Source organism: Pelecanus crispus, chromosome 7 (assembly GCF_030463565.1).
Source record: "Pelecanus crispus isolate bPelCri1 chromosome 7, bPelCri1.pri, whole genome shotgun sequence".
NCBI lineage: Eukaryota > Metazoa > Chordata > Aves > Pelecaniformes > Pelecanidae > Pelecanus > Pelecanus crispus.
The window spans coordinates 51,344,262-51,364,541 of record NC_134649.1 but is presented as its reverse complement, the minus strand read 5'-3'; the positions used below and the strand labels follow the sequence as shown (position 1 = coordinate 51,364,541).

The following is a 20,280-nucleotide window of genomic DNA, read 5'->3' as shown; positions in this document are numbered from 1 at the left end:
TTAAGGTCTTTGCTGTTTTGTGGTGGTGGGTTTTTTTGTTTGTTTTTTTAAAGAGAGGAATTAACTGGTAAATCCCTTTCCCTCTCAAGTTCCATCCCCCTCTCCCAGTCCCCTGCTTTGCATCTTTCTTCTTGTAATCTTTGTAACACATTCACACCAGAAGAGCGGCATGGATTTTAAGTTAGGATTTTCTGTTCATTTATGTTGGTAGCAAGAATGAAACAACTGGAAGATACGGGTAAGGCTCTTACCTCAAAACTCAGTTTTGCTGTAAAGGGATCATCATCTTCCATAATATCTGTATTGTCATCAAGCCTCAAACTCTGTGCATCTAGACGCATTTCTTAAGGAAGAAACAGAGTTCCTATAAAACTAGCTGTCCTCACAGTAGCTAGGACTCACAGAATAAATATGAAAGCATACCAGCAGGACTGGTATCCTTGTTGCTCCAGAGGGTCAGAGTATTCTCAAGCTGCTACAGTGCCTAGATTATTATAGAAAGTACTAGAGAAGGGCTTGCTGTGATTCACAGTGTCTGGGGAAATTTATCATTGCAGCTGCTGCAGAATGGCAAAACTGACCACAACCAAGTATGACATCAGCTCTGCCGCCTCTCCCTCTCTGCCCCCTTCTGACAGATGACAAAAAGCAAATAAAGCAACCTATTTATATTACATTTTGAGCAGCTTTAGTCAGAGATTGTGTTTTCTTGTGCATTACTCTGCACCTAATATTGTATGGCCCCCACAGCAACTGGGAGCTCTGGATGCCAAAGCATTACAAACCAAATTGCAACGGGAATGGTTATGAAGGAAGTCTGTGCTGGTTTCCCTGGGCTAAGAGAAGGCAGTCTCCTAAAGTAAGCTGTTATTGGAAGTGAATAACACACTCTGATTCTCCCCATTCTTTACAGAAAGCAGTTAAAACAGAATAGGTAAAGCATGGCATCCCATCCTTAAAAAGAAATATTTTACATTACTAGAAAAAAATTTTCCTGATGAAAAAAAGTTTTATGAAAATATTAGGTTTAGTTAAAACATCACTTTGGTTGTTATACTAACCTGAAGAGGAAACACGATGCAACTGTACTCACATCAGTCATATGACAAAAGGAAAATTTTAAAACGGGGGCGGGGGGGGGGGGGGGGGGGGCAGAATTTAAAATTGTTTCATTTTTCCCTAAGGACAGGACTGGAAACCAATTTTAATCAAAAGGATACGGTCACTTGTCATCTCTTGCCATTTATCCTCTCTTTTACTCGATCTTGGAGCTTCAAGATCAATGAGAGCTACAGCTTCTTCATCTGTGATGCCATCTTCCAAATAGAACTCAACCAGATGCAGCACTTCTAAAGGGGTGTGAAAAGCAAGAAGCATTTGACCTGCAAGAACTCAGAGAATGCCTCCTAGAAGATACTGTGCCCCTTAAGAAATGAACACCCTCGGCTTCTATGACGGTGGCATTCTGCCCACATGTTCTCATGAAGCAAGTTAAACAAAATTAAACCAAAACTGCCTCAACTTCTCAAAGGATTGCATCTGTGTTAAACACTTTATACATTCGGTGTCTCATAATAAAGCAATGGTTTACTGCTGCTGCTACTATCTTGCAATGAAATCCAACTGTCCCTGGGACACAAAGCAGCCACTTAGTCAAATCTAACAACATTAAAAGGAAAGATCTGTTTGTCCACAGACCGTTGCAGAGAGAACAAATTAAGTACTAACTCACTCTGTTCAGTTAACATTTATCTATTGAAAAGCACAATCAAATGTGATGTTCCAACGCACCATAGGAGGAAGCGGAGAAGACGAAAGGTTGTCTGCAGTTAATGCAGACATTCCCCAAGTTATTTAGCAAAGGGTTGTTGGTAGAGCACCTGTAACACAAGGGCACAAGCTCCTGCAAAAACACATACAGAGCACAGTAATCGTAAACAGATCAGCACATCCTGAACTGTTTGGTTTCAATTAAACATGGGCTCCTTAGGTTTACACCGATACATCAGCGCTAATCTGGAGAAACACTGCTGTGAAATCAGATCCTTTAACATCTGAAAATGCTTTCCCTTTTTAATAAAACAGCAAGTTTTCACATTAAAAAAAGCTGTCTTCACCATTCTAACAATTAGATTTTCACCTTGCCTTTGCAGTAACAGAAGCAGAATTCTGCATCGAATACACAGTGACAAAAGAAGTGGAAGAGAAGGTTACCGAAGCAAAGTTTTTTGCTCTAAGGTTTGGTCAAATTCAAGTTCTCCAATTAATTCATCTCTCTCCTTTTCAAGAGCACAGTTATTTTAGGCAGTTCTTAAGATTGTATTTCTATTATTTCAGGTGGCCAGGTGCATGCTCACTTGCACAATGCAATTTATTTTTAGTGAGTACTCCATAAGACATGGCTTTATAGAGCACTGCAGAAAGTCAGACTTCAGTTAAAGAAGAAAAGGTGTTAAAATAAGACTTGAGGAAGGAAGGTCATTCAAGGGATAGGGGGAGGAGGGAAGGAGTGCTAGGAGTGGGACAAATGAAAGTGACCTCCAGCTGGAGAGACACACAAAGACTGTGGAGTAATTGCATGTGGATCGGAGAGAAAAAGGCTTGAAAGAATTAATAGGCAGAGAGGAAGGTAGATGCAAGACAGGAGAGGGAGGATGGAAACTGCCCATAAAGAAAGCACTGATTTTAATTTGTTCTCAGGAGCAAAAGGAAGTCAGACCTGAAGAATAACAATAAAAGGACTGCATTTCCAGCAGAAATATAATTATATCACAGAGCTATGCATAATATATTTCAGATTTTTTTGTGCATACAGCGACTCAAGATTCTTGGATTAGGCCACATATTAATGATTAACATGAAACACATCACAACTTACTTCACTGTCATGGAATGGCTTGGATCGGATTGTCAGGCTGCCCAGCTCGATTGACTTCTGGAATCTAGCTGGGATCTGCAGCCCCTGTAACTTGTCATAGGCATGGCGAGCCAGTTTATATGCACCAAGAGCTTTACTCTGTTTTGCCAGGGCAAATAATGTATTGCTGTAAATTTAATTAAGGAATAAAAATACAAATGGCTTGTAGGAAAAACTGCAATTCTCTTTCTAATCAGAGAAGTTGTGCAATGAAGCATATCCAACACCGTTTAAACAGGCTTTAAGAAGAGAAATCTATTTACATAGCTCCATTTAACAAGTGTGAAAGAACTATCAAAATGTCTGTGGGCAATTATTAGCAAGGTAAGGAACTGACCCTACAATGTTTATGTTCATTGATTCTGACTCCATTTACAAAATTTCAGTAGTTTTAGGGTGAATGGATTTCCCCTCAGCCAAAAAAAAAAAAAAAAAAAAAAAAATCATACACCACCAGCAACCCACAGACACCACCTAAATACACATGATCTTATTGGAAATAAAGCATATGCTCTGCATCATTGACCAAGGGTTGTCTTTCCCTTTCATCACTGTGTAACAGTAACTGCTGTTTAGAAAGCTACTGATCACAAGGCATGTTATGAAAGACTTGATGGACAATTATACATTTGTAAGTGAGGAAGTCATGAAAAGAAAAGCTAACATCCTATCCAAAGCCATAAACGAAGTGAAAACAAGAAAAATCAGGCCTCCCTGTGGCATCCAGTGACCCTTCTTGTTATCTTTTGCAGACAGGTGTATTTCCACAGGGTTCACACAGCGCGTTTCTGAAGTACTCTCGAGAGATGCAATATGCACTAACAAAGCTGTGCAAACGTTAGCCTGACAGACGCTACACAGCTATACCAGCCTCATGTGAAGCAAAAGCTCCTGGTTTCTCCCCGGCTCCTGTCTCAGTTCAGTCTCCTTGCAACAACACTGTGAAGATTCAGAGCCAACATCCTGTTGCAGTGACTGGTATCCTAGAACTCGCTTCTCTGACAAAGGTGACACACCAGACGGGGTGGGTGGTTTTGAGAATTACATGTTAGTTGATTTGTACAGCTCTCCAAAACTATGTAAAAAAAAAGGTAGCGCAGTTAAACACACAATGGTTTGAAGATGCTGATTGTTTCCTCAGGGACAAAAGTCAGTTTCCATTAACTATAACCAACAGCTGAAACTGAAGATGCCCTGCAGGAGATCTCTGCACTGTAGATCAACATCAATTATTCCTTTCATGTATCTCATAAGAAAACTTCTAGATTTTGTACTGTATTGGAAGGATACACTTTTGAGATCCCCAAAGGAGTCTCCTTTGTTAAGCTGTGAAGCAGAAACCTGGAAATATTGAAGAGGGTTTCAGGCAAGTGGAAACTGAAAGGCTCCTCCTGCAGTATTAAAAATACAGACATCGACAATTCGTATCACTAAGCATCACAGCACAGGCATCTCAAGCACTGCGTTTCTTTCATACAGTTGCAACAAGAAGAGGTGCTGACAGAATATAGCACATGGATTTTGCATGTCTTTATCACCAAAACTCATGCCTGCTATATGCAGAAAAAGAGAGAGAGAGACATCCATGTAGCTAAAACAGAATCTTTAACAGCCTGCGTAAAAAGGAGGGCAGACTGGCCAGCAATAGTCTCCACCACTGCAAGGGCTGAAGTAGTCTGACCAGCAAAGACCTCCATAGCACAGAGTCTTCTTTTGGGCAAGGGCACTGATCAAGGGTTCTCAATGTTTAACAAAAGGTATTTTCTCCAACAGTGGCGGCAACGCTACTGTAACTGCTGGAAGTAGCAGAAGCTCCTCACTCACGACTGCTTATCATTTTGGAGCAGTTGACACACATCACTACTGATACACGTACCACACTGCAGGAACCCCTAACCTAAGGTGCCTTTTTTTGTTTAATCTTGTTTTCCTGTCATTAAAGGAAAAGCCAACCAGAGCCTGTGTAGGACCAGAGGCTCAGGTCACTATGGAACCAAACCAATATAGCCAGCAAAAAAGGGCTGGGGGTGGGAAGTCAGTCATCGTCATATCTTCTACCCACACTGAGACGAGCACAGATCTGCTAAAACTGCACTGCAGTTTTTAGGAACTAAGACAACAGAAGTTCTTGTACAGTACAGCAGAAGGCTGTATATAATAAAGTTAAAGAAATAAAGTTACTATACAGTATCACTACAATATTTAATTGCCTGAGAAGTCATTAATTATTCCTAGTTATTTCTGGACTCCCTAAAGAAAAATGCTCAGGAAGCATAAATACACAACTTCTAAAGTGAGTATCTTACAGTGTATCTTTGAATAGAGTGATAGACATGGTAAACTTCTGCCAAATGCTGGAAGTGATGAAACTTCTGTAACATTTCAGTCTTCTGTTGTTCATTCTCTGTGGGAGGCAAAGGCATTAGTGTAAGTCTCCAAGATGAGTCTATGGGACTCAGTTGGAAGAAAACAGCACATTATGATTTTAGTGCCAGCACTTCCAAAAAGGTATGTACCAGTTCAAGTCTGTCCCATCTACCTGTGCAAACCACACATTATACAGACTTGCCATTTGTCTGAGCAAATTTCTGGTCTAAAACAAGCATAGTAAAACACAAAACAAAAATGGTTTTAACATTGCCAGAGGCTACAGCTTAGTTAAAGGTAGAAAATAGTAGGTGTGCATCACTGGAAGCCTCATCCATAACTTCGGAGTTTACAAATAAAACAAGTTTCGAAACATTTATTTCATAAATATTAAATACACTACTAAGCCAATTGGAAAAGTTTGCATCTCTATAAAATACCTGAGGGGTAACAGATCAGCACTATCATGCATCAACTTGATAAAGGTACTTACAGCACCAGGCAAAAGGCAGTATTATCAATCTTTTGTATTCATTATTACTAAATTACACCTATTAACTACTGGCTCCACCTCTCTCCCAGTGAAATACATTCAGAAGACAAGATGATAGCTAACGAACAATCCGTTTGATCTCTGTTGGCAGAAATAATTTGTAAAGTACCTCTCCAACCTATGTTCAAATACTAGATGTATCTTCCACTCCAAGATCACCTTTTATTTCCTAGTACTTTAACCCTCCAATCACTTCTCTAGTTAAAGTGTGTTGTGGGAAGGTACATGAGCATACATGGTCCCAGAAGACACAATTTTGATTCTAGTCAGATTTCAAAAGGAGGCCTATGCATGCTGATGTTGCTGTTTTGATTATTTGTTTTAAATAAGCACATGGGAAAACCAGGGGGACTGCAAAAATAGCACAAGCCAGAGTTAAGCACAGCATTAAAAAAAACAAAAACAAAGCCACACAACAGGGAAGTAGTTGCAGCAATGCTATCACAAGTCAGCAGTTGTTTGTCTACACGCACAAGAAGGTAACAAATAAACTTCCTTTCAGTTACTTACCTTGGGCTATATCTAGACACTGCATGGAAAGCATCCAGTAATAATAGGCTGCATCGTTAAATCGGCTTTCAACCACAGCATTGTGTGTTAGCTGCTCCAGCACTCTTACAGCTTCACTCTGCCTGCCAGCCTTGTGAAACGCTACAAAGGCCAAAACAAAGAGGATTTTACAGTGCAATTATATCAATTAACTGAAATTAATGTTTTTAAATTAAGAGCAGTCTATTCAGCCAGTATCAAACAGTCTACCCAGGGCAGGATAAAAGGATTATACACTGGTATTTTTCTCCTTGAAAGCAGTGACACTAACAGAACATGAGAAGAATCTGTAGCTATTTTGTGGCTTTTGCACTGCCTCAGCAGCTCTTGAGCTCACAGATTTTGTACAACACTTGGTTGCTTTTTTTAAATATAGAAAAGAGCAAAAACGCTATGACAATTAGATCTCTATGCAAACAATGGCAATCTAAACACTGCAAATCACAACTTCAAAACAATAAATTAACGTTTGAAGTTAGTGCTCTGGTTTGTAATGCTGAATATTTTAAAAGGGTACAGAATTTGCTACATCCTTCTATTATTTATTAGCAGCATTTCTTTATTTGATGCTTGGAAGCCAGTATAAAGTAAGATCCTCAATTCTCACTTAGTAAACATGCATTTGGCAAACACGGTCTTCATATAGGGTAATGGGGATGGGGGGGGACGAACCCCCAAAAAACCCAACCCACAGCACAATTGCCTCCTCACTTCAGCTAGCTCAGATACAACCAAATTCTCACACAGCTACACAATCATCTCTAGCTCACCCGGTTCTGGGGCATTTATATTTGCTGAGCCACAGCAGCACCCAGCTTTGTGGAACAAACTGGGAACAATATCCCTATATTCAGAGTTCTACGCGCAAACTACCAAACCGCCCTAGAACCAGGTGCTCAAAGGTTTGGCGCTGAGACACACAAACTCCTTCTGTGCGGAGACAGATCATGCCTGGCATGTTCACTAGCTTGGCCCTTATAAGCAAAAGCAGTTACACGCTTAGATCTGAGCTGGCTCTGGAAACAGCAGATGCAACAGTCACATGGAGCTGCACCTGAGGAAAGTAACTATGCTAAAAACATGCTGGCTCCACATGCAGCTTGCTTCAACATCTCCTGTCCCTGGAATAGTTTATGAATTAAATTTTGAAGCCCATCCACATGATGAAAGGTTGACAGTTCTCTTTAAAGGTCATTTTATAAGCGTAACAACATACATGAAAATTCTTAAAGAAGCAGGAAAATTTTACTTGTACAAACCCAACATTACCTAAATATAAGGAAAAACTATACTTTCCACTCAGGTTTATAAGGTGGATGTCATATTTTGACTTCTATTGTGATAAAAACAATTAATAAAGACAGTTCAGCTTACATGCCAAATACGGTTGCCACGTGCCACGCTCAGACATACAATGCCTTGGAAAATCTGGACCTGTATTTAGATGCCATCATTTTTTTATAGATCCATCACATTTTTCTTATCAAATAAGGAGATTTCCATCTATTTAAGACCAGTATGAAAACACGGATTCGATGTGGTTTTGAATCCCACTGATAAGGGGATAACTGTCCAGGGCAGAGACTGCATATTCTGTATTGGAAGAGTATGGAGAGTATTTTGAGTGACCAGTGATCTGTCAGTGACATTCTTACCTTTTTGGGCTTCTTCAAATCTATCGTTCTCTGCAAGCCACTGGGCATAAGGGACATAGACATCATCTTTAAATTCAGGATGCTTTTCACTCAAAGCAAATGCCTGAGGTAAATAAAAAATTCATTTTTAGAACCCTACGTGGTTCAAACAGTTAAAGGGTTTAGAATATTCCATGGGATCAATCCTTTAGCTCTAAGTAAATACACAATAAAAATACATACACAGAATAGAGAGTGTAATCCATATTTTCTCCAGTATGAAACTAATGTATTTTAAAATAAAAAGCAATCAACAACAAAAGAAAAGAAGCTAAGTACCGTAACAGTCTGGTTATTGAAACGGAAAAACTTGAAAGTGATTATCTAGGAAATTTAGTAGATTTCACAGCAAGACACAAAAAATATTTTTATTTTTACTGAATATATCTTCTAAAGAAATTGAAGTAACACTATAAATGCAGTTTAGATTCACTTTCTAAACTTGCTAACTACTCAATAAAGGACTAAGTCTCCAATTTTCCAAAGCACCCGTATAACTGGGGGAGGGGGTCTGTCAATTGCAGCAGCATTTTGAAAACACTTCCTGAGGCAACTACACCTATCAAAAACTTAATGTGAAGAAACAAGAACAAAATTAACGGAGACCCCAGCTGTGAAGTGGGTGGTACTGACAGACCCATGTTTTTATGGAAAAACCCAGTGAAGTCAGAACTTTACCTCATCAGAAGCATAAATCCAGTTATAGAGTGGGGTCTACACTAACACAGCACACATTCATCAGATCTAAATTATGCATATGGTATTCTCACTCAGGTGTGTCCAAATTATAAATAATACAGTTCAAAACAGGATTTCCCATGATATAATTACTATTTTTTCTTTCTCACGGACTAGAAGCATCCCATGTATTACCAGAGGAAGTGGGCAACTATAACTCAACAGGAAAAAAAGGTGCTCACAAGTGAGACCAAGAAATATTCAACCAGGAAGCTAGGAAACTAAGGAAAAAAAAAAAAATCAACCAAAAACCCACCAAAAAACCCCACACCACCAAAACCCCAAAACAACGACCAAAAAAACCCAACAAACAAACACTGAGCATACAAAATTAGCTTAAATACCCTGAATCACATTCTACAGAAGCCTCACTCCCTGCCCCTCCCTTCACTGCAGGGGTGGGGGGTCAGACATTTGTCTCCCTCTCTTCCAACCAGAGACAGTAAGAAGCAGTGGTTTTAAACACAGGCATCAAGGGCACGCTTACTTCCTCCCAGCGATGAGTCTCCACGTGGAGATGGACCAGTGCTTTCAGGTCACCAACCTTCATGTAGGTTTCTGCTGCATAGCCAGGGTTATCAAGTTTCTTAAAATAGAAGGCACATTTCGACAAAGGCTCACGCTCGGCTTTATCCAGTTTTCGAGCAATTTCAATTAACCTAAACCCAGTAAAAAGAAGCCAGATGTTTCAGGTTCTGACTTGTTGTTTTGCCTTTTGTTTAATTATTGTAATAACTTCACCTTTAATCAGTTATTGTTTAATAAATATCATGATAGTAGCACCATGCAACACTGTTTATTAAATAGTTTTCAGTAAACATTCCAAATTCTTTTTTTTTTTTTTCTTTTACAAACTCAGAAGCCGCTCCTTCAATCTTTACTCATACGTGCAATTCCGTATCTCAGACTCTTTGCAGAGTCATGAAGATGGAGGGAGGGAGTAGGTCCTACATGACTAGGTGACATGGAACACGCTTCCTCAACCCCGACCTAAACAAAAGACTCCTGAATAAACATTACCCGCTTTGCCGCACAGCAAAACTGCGGCAAGGGAAGGCTGAGTGACCAGTCCAAGATCTTATGGCAACTCTGCAAATGACCCGAAGCGTCACCTATTGCAAATCAAGGAGAACTTGACCGGTGACAGGAGTTGCCCCAGAATTTCTAAGGATTCTGTGCTCCAGTTGTCTTCTCTACCCACTAAATGATTATCCTTAACAGCTTAAAACAACAGAGATAGGCTATCACATGTAAGCACTGCTGTGATGATTACTCTGAAAAGCTTAAGGCATGCATATTTTAGAAGACAGTCTCATACTACAGATGAACCCATTCAGTCTCTCTACTGTTGTAATGCATTTGTTTTCATAACATATTTATGTCCCTACCCTCTGAACATGTGTAACTTTTAAAACATTTTTTAATTGTAGATGTGCTTCAAATACTCAATCTGATATAAACAAAGGCACGTATCAAACGAGTTTTGTCTTATTTTAAAATTATGCAGAATTCATAACTACTCATTTGAGTTTTCATTATAGAGTATCTCCGAGATGGAACCAAAACCTACATATCAACCCAGCCATGGTCCCCACTGATTTCTATGGCCTTCATGTGCTCGCCTGCAGAGAGGTACATCTCCACTGCTGCTTTTGGTTCATTGATATTCTTGGCCCAATCAGCTTGTTTTTTTATTAGCATCTTTGTGTCTTTGGGGTCTCCAGATCCTAGAAAATCCTGAAATGATGCAATACAAAGTCCGTATTACCTTCTGGTCACAAACATTATTAACAGTCCAAATTCTAAAATGCATAAAGGCTTTTTTAATGAATATCATTATGCCTCCTAAAAAACCGAAATACTGCATGCAGAGCAACATGAACTGATCCAGCCTTCAGCAACTAATCATCAAGGCCCAATGTTTGGTAGGAAACAATGGCAAGTCTCCCGTTTAGGTAGTTTTCAATTTAAAAAAAACAAACACCACAACAACCAACCAAACAGAAGGCGGGAGATTCTGGGAGGGCCAGGGGAAGGACAATACAGATGCCTCAGAGGTAATAAATATGTCCCCACTTAATTTCCTGGAAAGCTTGCTCTCTGTTGAGCCTGTTTAAGTGGATACAAATTACAATTTCTGCATGGTTTTGAGGGATGTGCCTTTCCAAAACAAAATAGTACTAATCTCAAAAACTGTAACAGATCAATTCCAAGTTTCAGATTTTCTTTTGCAAACCAAGAAGGTATGGTTTCATTCTCAAAGATGACCCAGCCCCATCCCACACTTAGTTAACAATAATATATCCACTTAATCACATGTTAGCATCCGGACGCCCAGCCACAAATCAATTAAATGCTGAAATGTTCTTTTCTGCAAAGACACTTGATAATTATATTACAATATAGCAAAGAAGTTCTTTTATAAGGACGGAATGACAGTTGCTGAAAAGTGAGAGTGACTGATCTTTTTAGCCAGACTGGTCATCCCCAGGGTACTCAGCCCCCTGAGCTAGAGGACAGGGATGGGGACCAGAATGGAGCCCTCATAGCCCAGGAGGAAGCAGTTAACGACCTGCTACGCCACCTGGATGCTCACAAGTCTATGGGGCCAGATGGGATCCACCCGAGAGGACTGAGGGAGGTGGCAGAGGAGCTCACCAAGCCACTCTCCATCATCTATCAGCAGTCCTGGTTAACAGGGGAGGTCCCTGATGACTGGAGGCTAGCCAATGTGACTCCCATCTACAAGAAGGGCTGGAAGGAGGACCCGGGAAACTACAGGCCTGTCAGTCTGACCTCGGTGCCGGGGAAGATTATGGAGAGGTTCATTTTGAGTGAACTCAACAGGCAAGTGCAGGTCAACCAGGGGATCAGGCCCAGCCAGCATGGGTTCATGAAAGGCAGGTCCTGCTTGACCAACCTGATCTCCTTTTATGACCTGGTGACCCGCCTGGTAGATGATGGAAAAGCTGTGGATGTCATCTACCTGGACTTTAGCAAAGCTTTTGACACCGTCTCCCATAATATTCTCCTTGGGAAGCTGGCAGCTCATGGCTTGGACGGGCGTAGTCTTTGCTGGGTAAAAAACTGGTTGGGTGGCCAAGCCCAGAGAGTTGTGGTGAATGGAGTTAAGTGCAGTTGGCAGCCGGTCACGAGCGGTGTTCCCCAGGGCTCTGTTCTGGGGCCAGCCTTGTTTAATATCTTTATCGATGATCTGAATGAGGGGATTGAGTGCAGCCTCAGTAAGTTTGCAGATGACACCAAACTGGGTGGGAGTGTCGATCTGCTGGAGGGTGGGATGGCCCTGCAGAGGGACCTGGCCAGGCTGGACCCATGGGCCCAGGCCAACTGTGTGAGGTTTAACACGGCCAAGGGCTGGGTCCTGCACTTGGGTCACAACAACCCCATGCAACGCTCCAGGCTTGGGGAAGAGTGGCTGGAAAACTGCCTGGCCAAAAAGGACCTGGGGGTGTTGGTAGACAGCCGGCTGAACATGAGCCAGCAGTGTGCCCAGGTGGCCAAGAAGGCCAACAGCATCCTGGCTTGTATCAGGAATAGTGTGGCCAGCAGGAGCAGGGAGGTGATTGTGCCCCTGTGCTCGGCGCTGGTGAGGCCGCACCTGGAATGCTGTGTCCAGTTTTGGGCCCCTCAGCACAAGAAAGACATTGAGGTGCTGGAGCGTGTCCAGAGAAGGGCAGCGGAGCTGGGGAAGGGTCTGGAGCACAGGGCTGGTGGGGAGCAGCTGAGGGAGCTGGGGGTGTTCAGCCTGGAGAAGAGGAGGCTGAGGGGAGACCTGATCGCTCTCTACAACTACCTGAAAGGAGGGTGTAGTGAGGGGGGTGTTGGTCTCTTCTCCCAAGTAGTTAGTGATAGGATGAGAGGAAATGGGCTCAAGCTGCACCAGGGGAGGTTTAGGTTGGATATTAGGAAAAATTTCTTTACGGAAAGGGTGGTCAAGCATTGGAACAGGGTGCCCAGAGAGGTGGTGGAGTCACCATCCCTGGAAGTGTTCAAAAAACGGGCAGAGGTGGCACTCTGGGACATGGTTTAGTCTAGTCTACCCTTGATTGGTTTAGTGTGGACTTGGTAGTGTAGGTTAATGGTTGGAATGGATGATCTTAAAGGTCTTTTCCAACCTAAACAATTCTATGATTCTATGATCTACTGGTTGGACTTCTGCAAGGAATGCAAACCTGAAGTCTGGACGCTGTGATGATGACCATTTTGGAAATATTTCTAACAGTTCAGCTGCTTCTGCCATTATCAAAACCCTGGCACCATATGGTTCACATCTGTTGACATCACGCGCCAGGGTGGGGGGGAGTAGTACTTCAACACCAGAAGATCGATTAAGGGCAATTTTGTCTGTTAACAGAACGGGCTACTATCCATTAAAACAGCTTCTATCAAATGAAAAATTAGAACAGAGGAGAAATGGAAAGGTGAGAAGAGAGTGGAAAATTACCTTATCCTCTGTGTTGCCAGTAAATTCTGATTGAGGTTTTAAAAAAAAAAAAAAACCCACACACAAAAAGCACCCACACAACAGATCTGTTCCATTGCCACAATTCAGCAGTTTCCCTCACGCAGCCAGTCAACAGGTACAGAACTATACCCCACCTCTATGTCAGCTCTCAAATGAACTCCATTTTGCTCTAGCATTATCAGCTGCAACACAGCCCTGATTCAAATGAATAACTATAAAGATGTCATGATAATCTTTGAACATGAAAAACTGAAGCGAAAGAATAAAGTTGAACAGTATTTTTGACACAACTTGTTTTCCAGCTTAGGTCACCAAAATAAGCCCAAAATCAAAAGCTCAGCTTCTTACCGTATAAAGAGTTTTTTGTGAGTTCTCAGTAATTTGTGATCTGGTACTGCGATAACAAGCCTATGACCAGATACCAAAGAACTTCCTGACCTCCACCTCCAGTCTGGACTCTCTAGCTAGCGCTAATCAAAGTCAAGCACAAGCACAAGAAATCAGATTCTGTAAGGGTGCCTTTGTGTAATTCTGGCAGCATTAAGAAAACAAACAAACCAACCCCAACACAAAAACACCTTCCCCCCCTCCCAGTATATCTTTCCTTGGAAAAATAACTGTCAAACAAGGGGGTTTTACATATTCTTCGTGTATCGTGCACTCCCTGCACAAGAAGCTTCCTTCATATTCTATGAAGTACCTTTAATTTCCTCTGCATGGAGTTACTCTCAGGGATAGGAGACACAAGACCTTTTGCTCTCTGCTAGTTAAATATAGACATGACTACGTCCAAGAATTAAAAGATTCTTATGAAGACTTATGGGAAAATTTTCATCTATGAATTACATTTATGTTCAAGAGCAGCCAAAACACTGAAGCTAACAAAGACTCATCAGCCAAAAATAGTGGAAGTCAGACTTACATCAGCAAAGCCCTGAAGTATTTATATTAAGCTCTCGGAAGAAAAAGATCTCTCTGTAGCACAGTTTGTGGAATCTATGCTAAAACAGTTTATATGCATGTCATGGTAAAGTCTTTGTCCTGTATTGGGCAGAATAAGGCTCTGATGAGTGATGAGTGAGACTGAACAGTGCATGCATTCTCAGGGATTTTGATAAGAAAACACCATAGAAGACATAAAAGCCAAGTAATGCTTTCTTATCACCATATAAAAACTTTCTAAAACCATATTCAATTTCTTTCTACATGGAAACAGAGTTTAAAAAAAAAAAAGCCAAGACATACTGAATCTTTGGAAGAAAATTCTCTAGTAAAGAAAAATATACTAAGTCAGTATATTATACACTTTATAAAATACAGTCATATAGAAATAACATACCTTTTTAAGTTCAAACTCTGAAAGAAAAATGTTATTGTAATACGGAAGTGAATTAAATGCATGGTGCACTCACCTCCACTTTGCATGTGTACTACCTTATCATCTTTGGAAGACAAAAAAATAAAAAGGGACTCTTGAGCGAGATAATGGGGAAGAAACAGTCTTAAACCTGAGATTTTTAGTTATTAAAAAAAAGAAAATATCAAAGAGTCACCTTTGGTGGTGTCCAACAAAAAAATCCACTGAAAAGCCATGAATTCCATGGACGCATTTGAGACTATACAAAACACAATCTGCTACCTCAGTAGTAGACTCTGAAGAAAAAGGGGACCATTACATCTAGACACTCAAGATAGCCATTTTTCCCCTTATAAGCCAAACAAACTTCAACCAATTAACTGAGAAAATAAAGTTGGAACTCAAAGCCTGCATTTCACCCAATCCTTTTGTAGGATCATACTTTGAAAACAGTTACAGGTACATTAATATTTCTGCATTTAAATACTCAGTTGCAAACTACTACCTTTGCATAGTCAAACATGCGTAAATCAGAGTACATATCGAGAGCTAGGTTTTCATGTCCACTCTTTTTGTACAACTTTGCTGCCTCATGGAATTTTCCCTGGTAGGCATAAACATCTGCTAGGAACAGTTCATTGTTGTTTTCTCCATGCTTCTTCCGCTCCTGGGGGGGGGGAGGGGGGAAAAAAAGAGCGAGATGTAGAAAATATTCTAGATGATCAGGACCTAGATGAGAAATAGCCATTGAAGAATTAGATTTTCAGGCTTTGATTTTAACTGTTAATAAAAACCTGTAACAGGATATGATTACTATGCCTCTCCTACATTACTGGTGAATTTATAATTAAAGGATTAAATCCCTTCTTAATTAAAATTAGGAAGAGCAAAATTAAATGTCACTATACAAACCAAAGTGATGAAAAATCACTTCTCTTGATTTCACACAGGAAAATGAACACACGCTATCATTATGCTATGCTATTTTAAAAAAGGCATCTGATGGGTTCCTTATTTTCTCCTGTAGAAACTCACTAGCATATAATTTGGCTAAATTAACAATATGTGTGGGTGGGATGACAAACATGAAAATAATTGCTAGCATTAAGGAGATTGAAAAAGTAAGTTAACCTGCCTCTGAATAAAAAAGCAGTGTCACCACCACTGTCCTCACATGCAAGAGCTCATGATTTCAGGCAGGCAGCAGCTGCTTCCACACTCTCCTGCTAACTGGAACTGCTCGCTCTCATCGCGTGGGAAGGGGCCGCAGAGGCAGAGCAGGTGCAGTGCCACAGAGAAACCCTTTTATGTGAATCAGACCCACAGAGGTGCACCGACTTCAAGGGACCAACGCCACATATATGCACACGCATGTGCACGTGCGTGCATGCGTGCGTTTTAATGTGTAAGTTTATATTTATCCTATATCTTGGAAACACATTACTAGCCTGCTTTGGACAAAATTACTACTACTGTTAGCCCACCTCATATGGAAATACACAGACGTGAACTGAACTTAAAGAAAACTGCATTAAAGGGGGAAAAGCATTCCATGAGCATACAAATTCAATTCCCTACTGCCAAAGGAGACTCAGCCATCACTCCTTCTGGTGACACTTGTTGACTAGGCTGATACTGGACTGGTGTTGAAAGTTCCCTTTAAAAACTTGGTTAGAAGAATAATCGGAAGACTTGTTACACCATTTTTTAAAGACTTCACAGAATCTTGCCAGATACAGAGATCCAGCAGTTATGTTTCCTGCTGTCATCAATTAGAAAAAAAATGTCATTAATGAGAGAAAACCATCATATTAATGGCACATGTGTGCTTAGTTACACCCTTGCAAGCCTTAAAAGGAATCCAATACACCACAAGCAAGAGTAAGCAGTGATGCAGAACTCTCACTTCAGAAGGAGCATTTTCAAGAAGTCTGAAAGTAAGTTTATGCCTATTTACAAAGGGAATCTTTCTCATTAAACAAAATATAACATGACAATTCCAGAATATCCTCAATAGATGCAGATCTGGAGACACATGTGTGGAAAAGAAAGGTTGCTAGTAGTGAGAGAATGCTCTCATCTACCTGTCCACCTTTAAAGGCCAAAAAAAGGAAGGGGGGGTGTCATAATGCAGAACATGTTAGACACCAAGAAACGTTAACTGCAACCAGCTAGAGTTTTGACAGGACTAGGACAGCTCTGCAGAAATGGAAGACAAGGAATGTATTCTTTCGGAGAAGGTGTAAATCTAATTAGCGTGAGAAAGAGAAATTCCCTTTATGCCATCTCAACACAGATCTTTAAACTAAGCATCATCATGCAGTCTTTGCAGAAGGACAAGGGTGATACCATGTCTTTTAATGTGCTCATGACAGACAGTTATTGTCTAGCAAAATTCTATCAAGAAGTGTGAAAAGAATAAGAACTAGTGATTAGAGCACAGTATGGAAGCAAGGAATCCCAAATTCTATTTCCAGTTGCCACAGATTTGTCATGAGACCTTGAGTTTGTCATTTTGTTTCTCTGGGCCTGTTTCTGGCTCTGCAAAAAGGAGATAATAGTAATTACCTACCTCCAGGGGGTAAGGAAAGGCTTAATTAACTCATGTTTATGAAGTATTCTGTACTAAGCTCTGTTAGCACAGTAGTCTTCTACCAATTATTAATTGAATATTGAACGTTTTTCCAGTTTTCCTGAAGAGAGTTTTATAAGTTCTCATTGTCCCACATCCCCTTTTTTTTTTTCCCCGTGAAGTTTCAGTCATATGACTAGAATTTGAGTCATCTCTGCTAATCAGGATTTTTCACTCTAAACACATCTCCAACTGTCAGAAGCACTGTCTGAACAAAAGTCCTTCTAAAATAGAAAGTACTGATTTTGGTACAGTACTAAGTGTAAGAAAATACACTGTCTTTAACATTCTCTTACCTCTATACTGCTGATCAATTCTAAATATCTAAGGTCTCGTACCCTGGTAAATGCCTATTGAAAAGAAAAAAAAGAATAAAAAGAATTAACTTGAAAAGCCAGAAAAAAAAGAAATCAACAGAATATCGTTACGCATAAATCAAGCTGTCTTCGTGCAAACAGGACAGACAGAAGTATGCTGAGGTTCGTGTTTGTGTAGTCCCGAACCTGATGGGCTCTAACTACAGCTGTGGCCCCTGAGGCATTACAGTAAGACAAGGGTACAATCCAAACAGTTTAAAATAAACAGCAAAGTCAGGGATTAGTAGGTGTACATATGTCAGTCCCCCAAGAAATACAAAGTGCCATTTAAAATATTACATACTTTTATTCTGGCTATTTTATAGCTTTTCCATTTTGATGCGAGGCATGATACAGACAAAGAAATTTGAGGGAACTACTACAAGGTAGAACCTATAATTGATCGTGTTGCCAAAGCATACTGCATATGCTTATAGTTTTTATACCATTCTGAAAATTCAGTATGGAAGTAGCTCAGGGAGAGGAAATGAAGTAAGAAGATGGTAAGATAACAGTACTGCAAAACAGCATAATATCTTTTGCAAATGGAGATAAATGTGCAACCCACAATCTCAAGTGGCAAAGTCACATGCGAGTTACAGCAGCTTAACGCTCATTCTTGACATGCATCAAAAAATAGAAATTTAACTCTTTAGACTGCACGTTCAAGACTTCTAACCAAACTAATGCTTAAGAGGGCATAGAATATTCTGCTTGCACTAGATCGGACTAGGAACTACGAGAGCCTTTAATGTCAAGAAGCTGCTTTTGTTCAGATTAATCCGCTCTAATTCTAAGAGGGCACTACTTTAAAATTCCAAGGAGGCACTGAAAACTTCTTTTTAAGAATATCTATTTGCATAAAGCCATCTATGAAACTGGAATTATTCCGATGCCTCCACTTAAGGAAAAAAAAAGAAAAATAAAGCATTTCATTTCCTTTTAAAAAAATCTGTTATTAAAAGATGCCTATCATTACAGGCCATTCCCCACATATTTTTAGAATGTTTTGTCTTTCATACAATATTCATGACATTGAACTCCGTTCACCCTCTCTTATTTGAGAAAAGGTGGTGAAAGAAAATAGGGAAGTATTTTATGGCAGAAAAAACTCTGTTCTTCGGTATATGCCCATTTATAGACCACTCGCACAAACAAGGCATTCCAGATAGAATATTATTAAAATGATGACATCCCATCACCACTGCCTTCAAGAACGTTAGTGTGTAAATTAACTAAGAATATGAAGCCTCCACGTTTGAACTGAGGTTATATTTAAATACCTAGGGGAAAAAAAGAGTAAGTTTATAGTGCTGGGGAAGGGGGAGCCAGCCCAGGCATTCTTTGCTGCCACCCGGCGGCCAGCAGCACCGAACAACTTCCCAGTCCCATCTCCCTCTAACTCATTAACGCATTTTCCAGCAGATGAAAGAAACCATTTTCTTTGCATTTAGCACCGATTTAGAAGATGGCATTTATCTAGAGAAATAAACGCAATTTCAGTTTAAAACCTCATCTCAAGATCCTGAGTATATAATAAACCAATGTTTTCTTTGGTACGTGGAATAACATATATACGCTAAAGGCAAGCAAGATAGTAACCCGGTAACACCACTTTGTATTCCAGCCATAAAACATACAGTATACACACACTATATATCTCTCATATATATATATATAAAAAAGATATATATAAACCAGGCTTTCTGCTAAATAAGTAAATATCTGCTGTACCTTTTTAGCAGTTTCAAACTCCAGCCCTTCTAAGGCTTCCATGGCCAGTTCTTTCCAGTCAGTATCAGTTACTCCTAAACACGCAATTTGATAGGCTTCTTTAAACATTTTTCGTTCCAGATATTGATACATGGGTGCAGACTGAGGATTTCAATTGAAAAACATGTATTAGAAAGCAAAATACTGAGATATTAGTGAAATTCTCTACATATATTGGGGGAGAAAAAAAAAAAAATTCCAATCACAACCATTACAAGCTCCACAGAGAATAAACGTATGTTTTTTGTGTAATAGAACAACATTCTGGGGTGATTATTCTTGTATATTCAGACAAGCTGGGTTAATTATATTCCAAACTCATCCATCTTGAAATCTTCAGTTCCTTGCATATTAGGAAGTAGTTAAGAATGTGAATTCTTCTGAGCATTGTACATGCTAAATACATAAGCCTCCTTTTTTTAAATACTATGGAAGCAGAGAACAGGAGGGGGTAGTTTGTTCTCAAAGCCTAAGAGCATGAGAAGTGGCACAACAGCCTGGTGTGAAGCATCCCTGGAAATATTCAGACACAACAGGAAGAGGTATCATGAGGAAGTAACCCTTCTGTGCTGACCCTGATGACAAAGCTGTTTTACCAAGACTGCAGCTATTAAGCCCAAAAGATGCTGACCTCGAGGACCTGCCCTAAAAAGGAATTAAAGAGAGAAAGTGTCAACTGCAGGCTGACACGGACAGACTAAGGCTCAGGATCTGCAGCTACAGCTCGAACCCTTTGAACACACAGCGAGCACTGCAGCTAGATTACCTTTAAGTCTGGGTTAGCAACCAAAGACGGCATGCAGATTGATTTCCACGTTATTTTTATCAATTTATGTGAAAATTGTATACTTTTTGGTA

At 40.2% G+C, this 20,280-nt stretch overlaps 1 protein-coding gene across 13 annotated transcripts in view; it reads right to left on the bottom strand.

Annotated features, from left to right (window-relative positions):
- Positions 1 to 20,280, bottom strand: part of IFT122 (intraflagellar transport 122) — a 35,425-nt gene that overhangs the window by 1,699 nt on the left and 13,446 nt on the right. For 7 of the 13 annotated variants that reach the window (XM_075714443.1, XM_075714446.1, XM_075714445.1 and 4 more), the window contains 13 exons: positions 19,384 to 19,524; positions 17,590 to 17,643; positions 15,167 to 15,328; positions 10,389 to 10,555; positions 9,306 to 9,477; positions 8,042 to 8,144; positions 6,348 to 6,488; positions 5,224 to 5,321; positions 4,208 to 4,308; positions 2,879 to 3,044; positions 1,792 to 1,903; positions 1,221 to 1,349; positions 252 to 331 (listed from right to left, as the gene is read on the bottom strand). In XM_075714443.1, coding sequence (XP_075570558.1) covers positions 252 to 331; positions 1,221 to 1,349; positions 1,792 to 1,903; positions 2,879 to 3,044; positions 4,208 to 4,308; positions 5,224 to 5,321; positions 6,348 to 6,488; positions 8,042 to 8,144; positions 9,306 to 9,477; positions 10,389 to 10,555; positions 15,167 to 15,328; positions 17,590 to 17,643; positions 19,384 to 19,524 — 1,626 coding nt within the window. Of the gene's footprint in view, positions 1 to 251; positions 332 to 1,220; positions 1,350 to 1,791; positions 1,904 to 2,878; positions 3,045 to 4,207; positions 4,309 to 5,223; positions 5,322 to 6,347; positions 6,489 to 8,041; positions 8,145 to 9,305; positions 9,478 to 10,388; positions 10,556 to 15,166; positions 15,329 to 17,589; positions 17,644 to 19,383; positions 19,525 to 20,280 lie in introns of those variants that run through there. The other 6 variants (XM_075714444.1, XM_075714448.1, XM_075714449.1 and 3 more) reach the window with 3 other exon arrangements.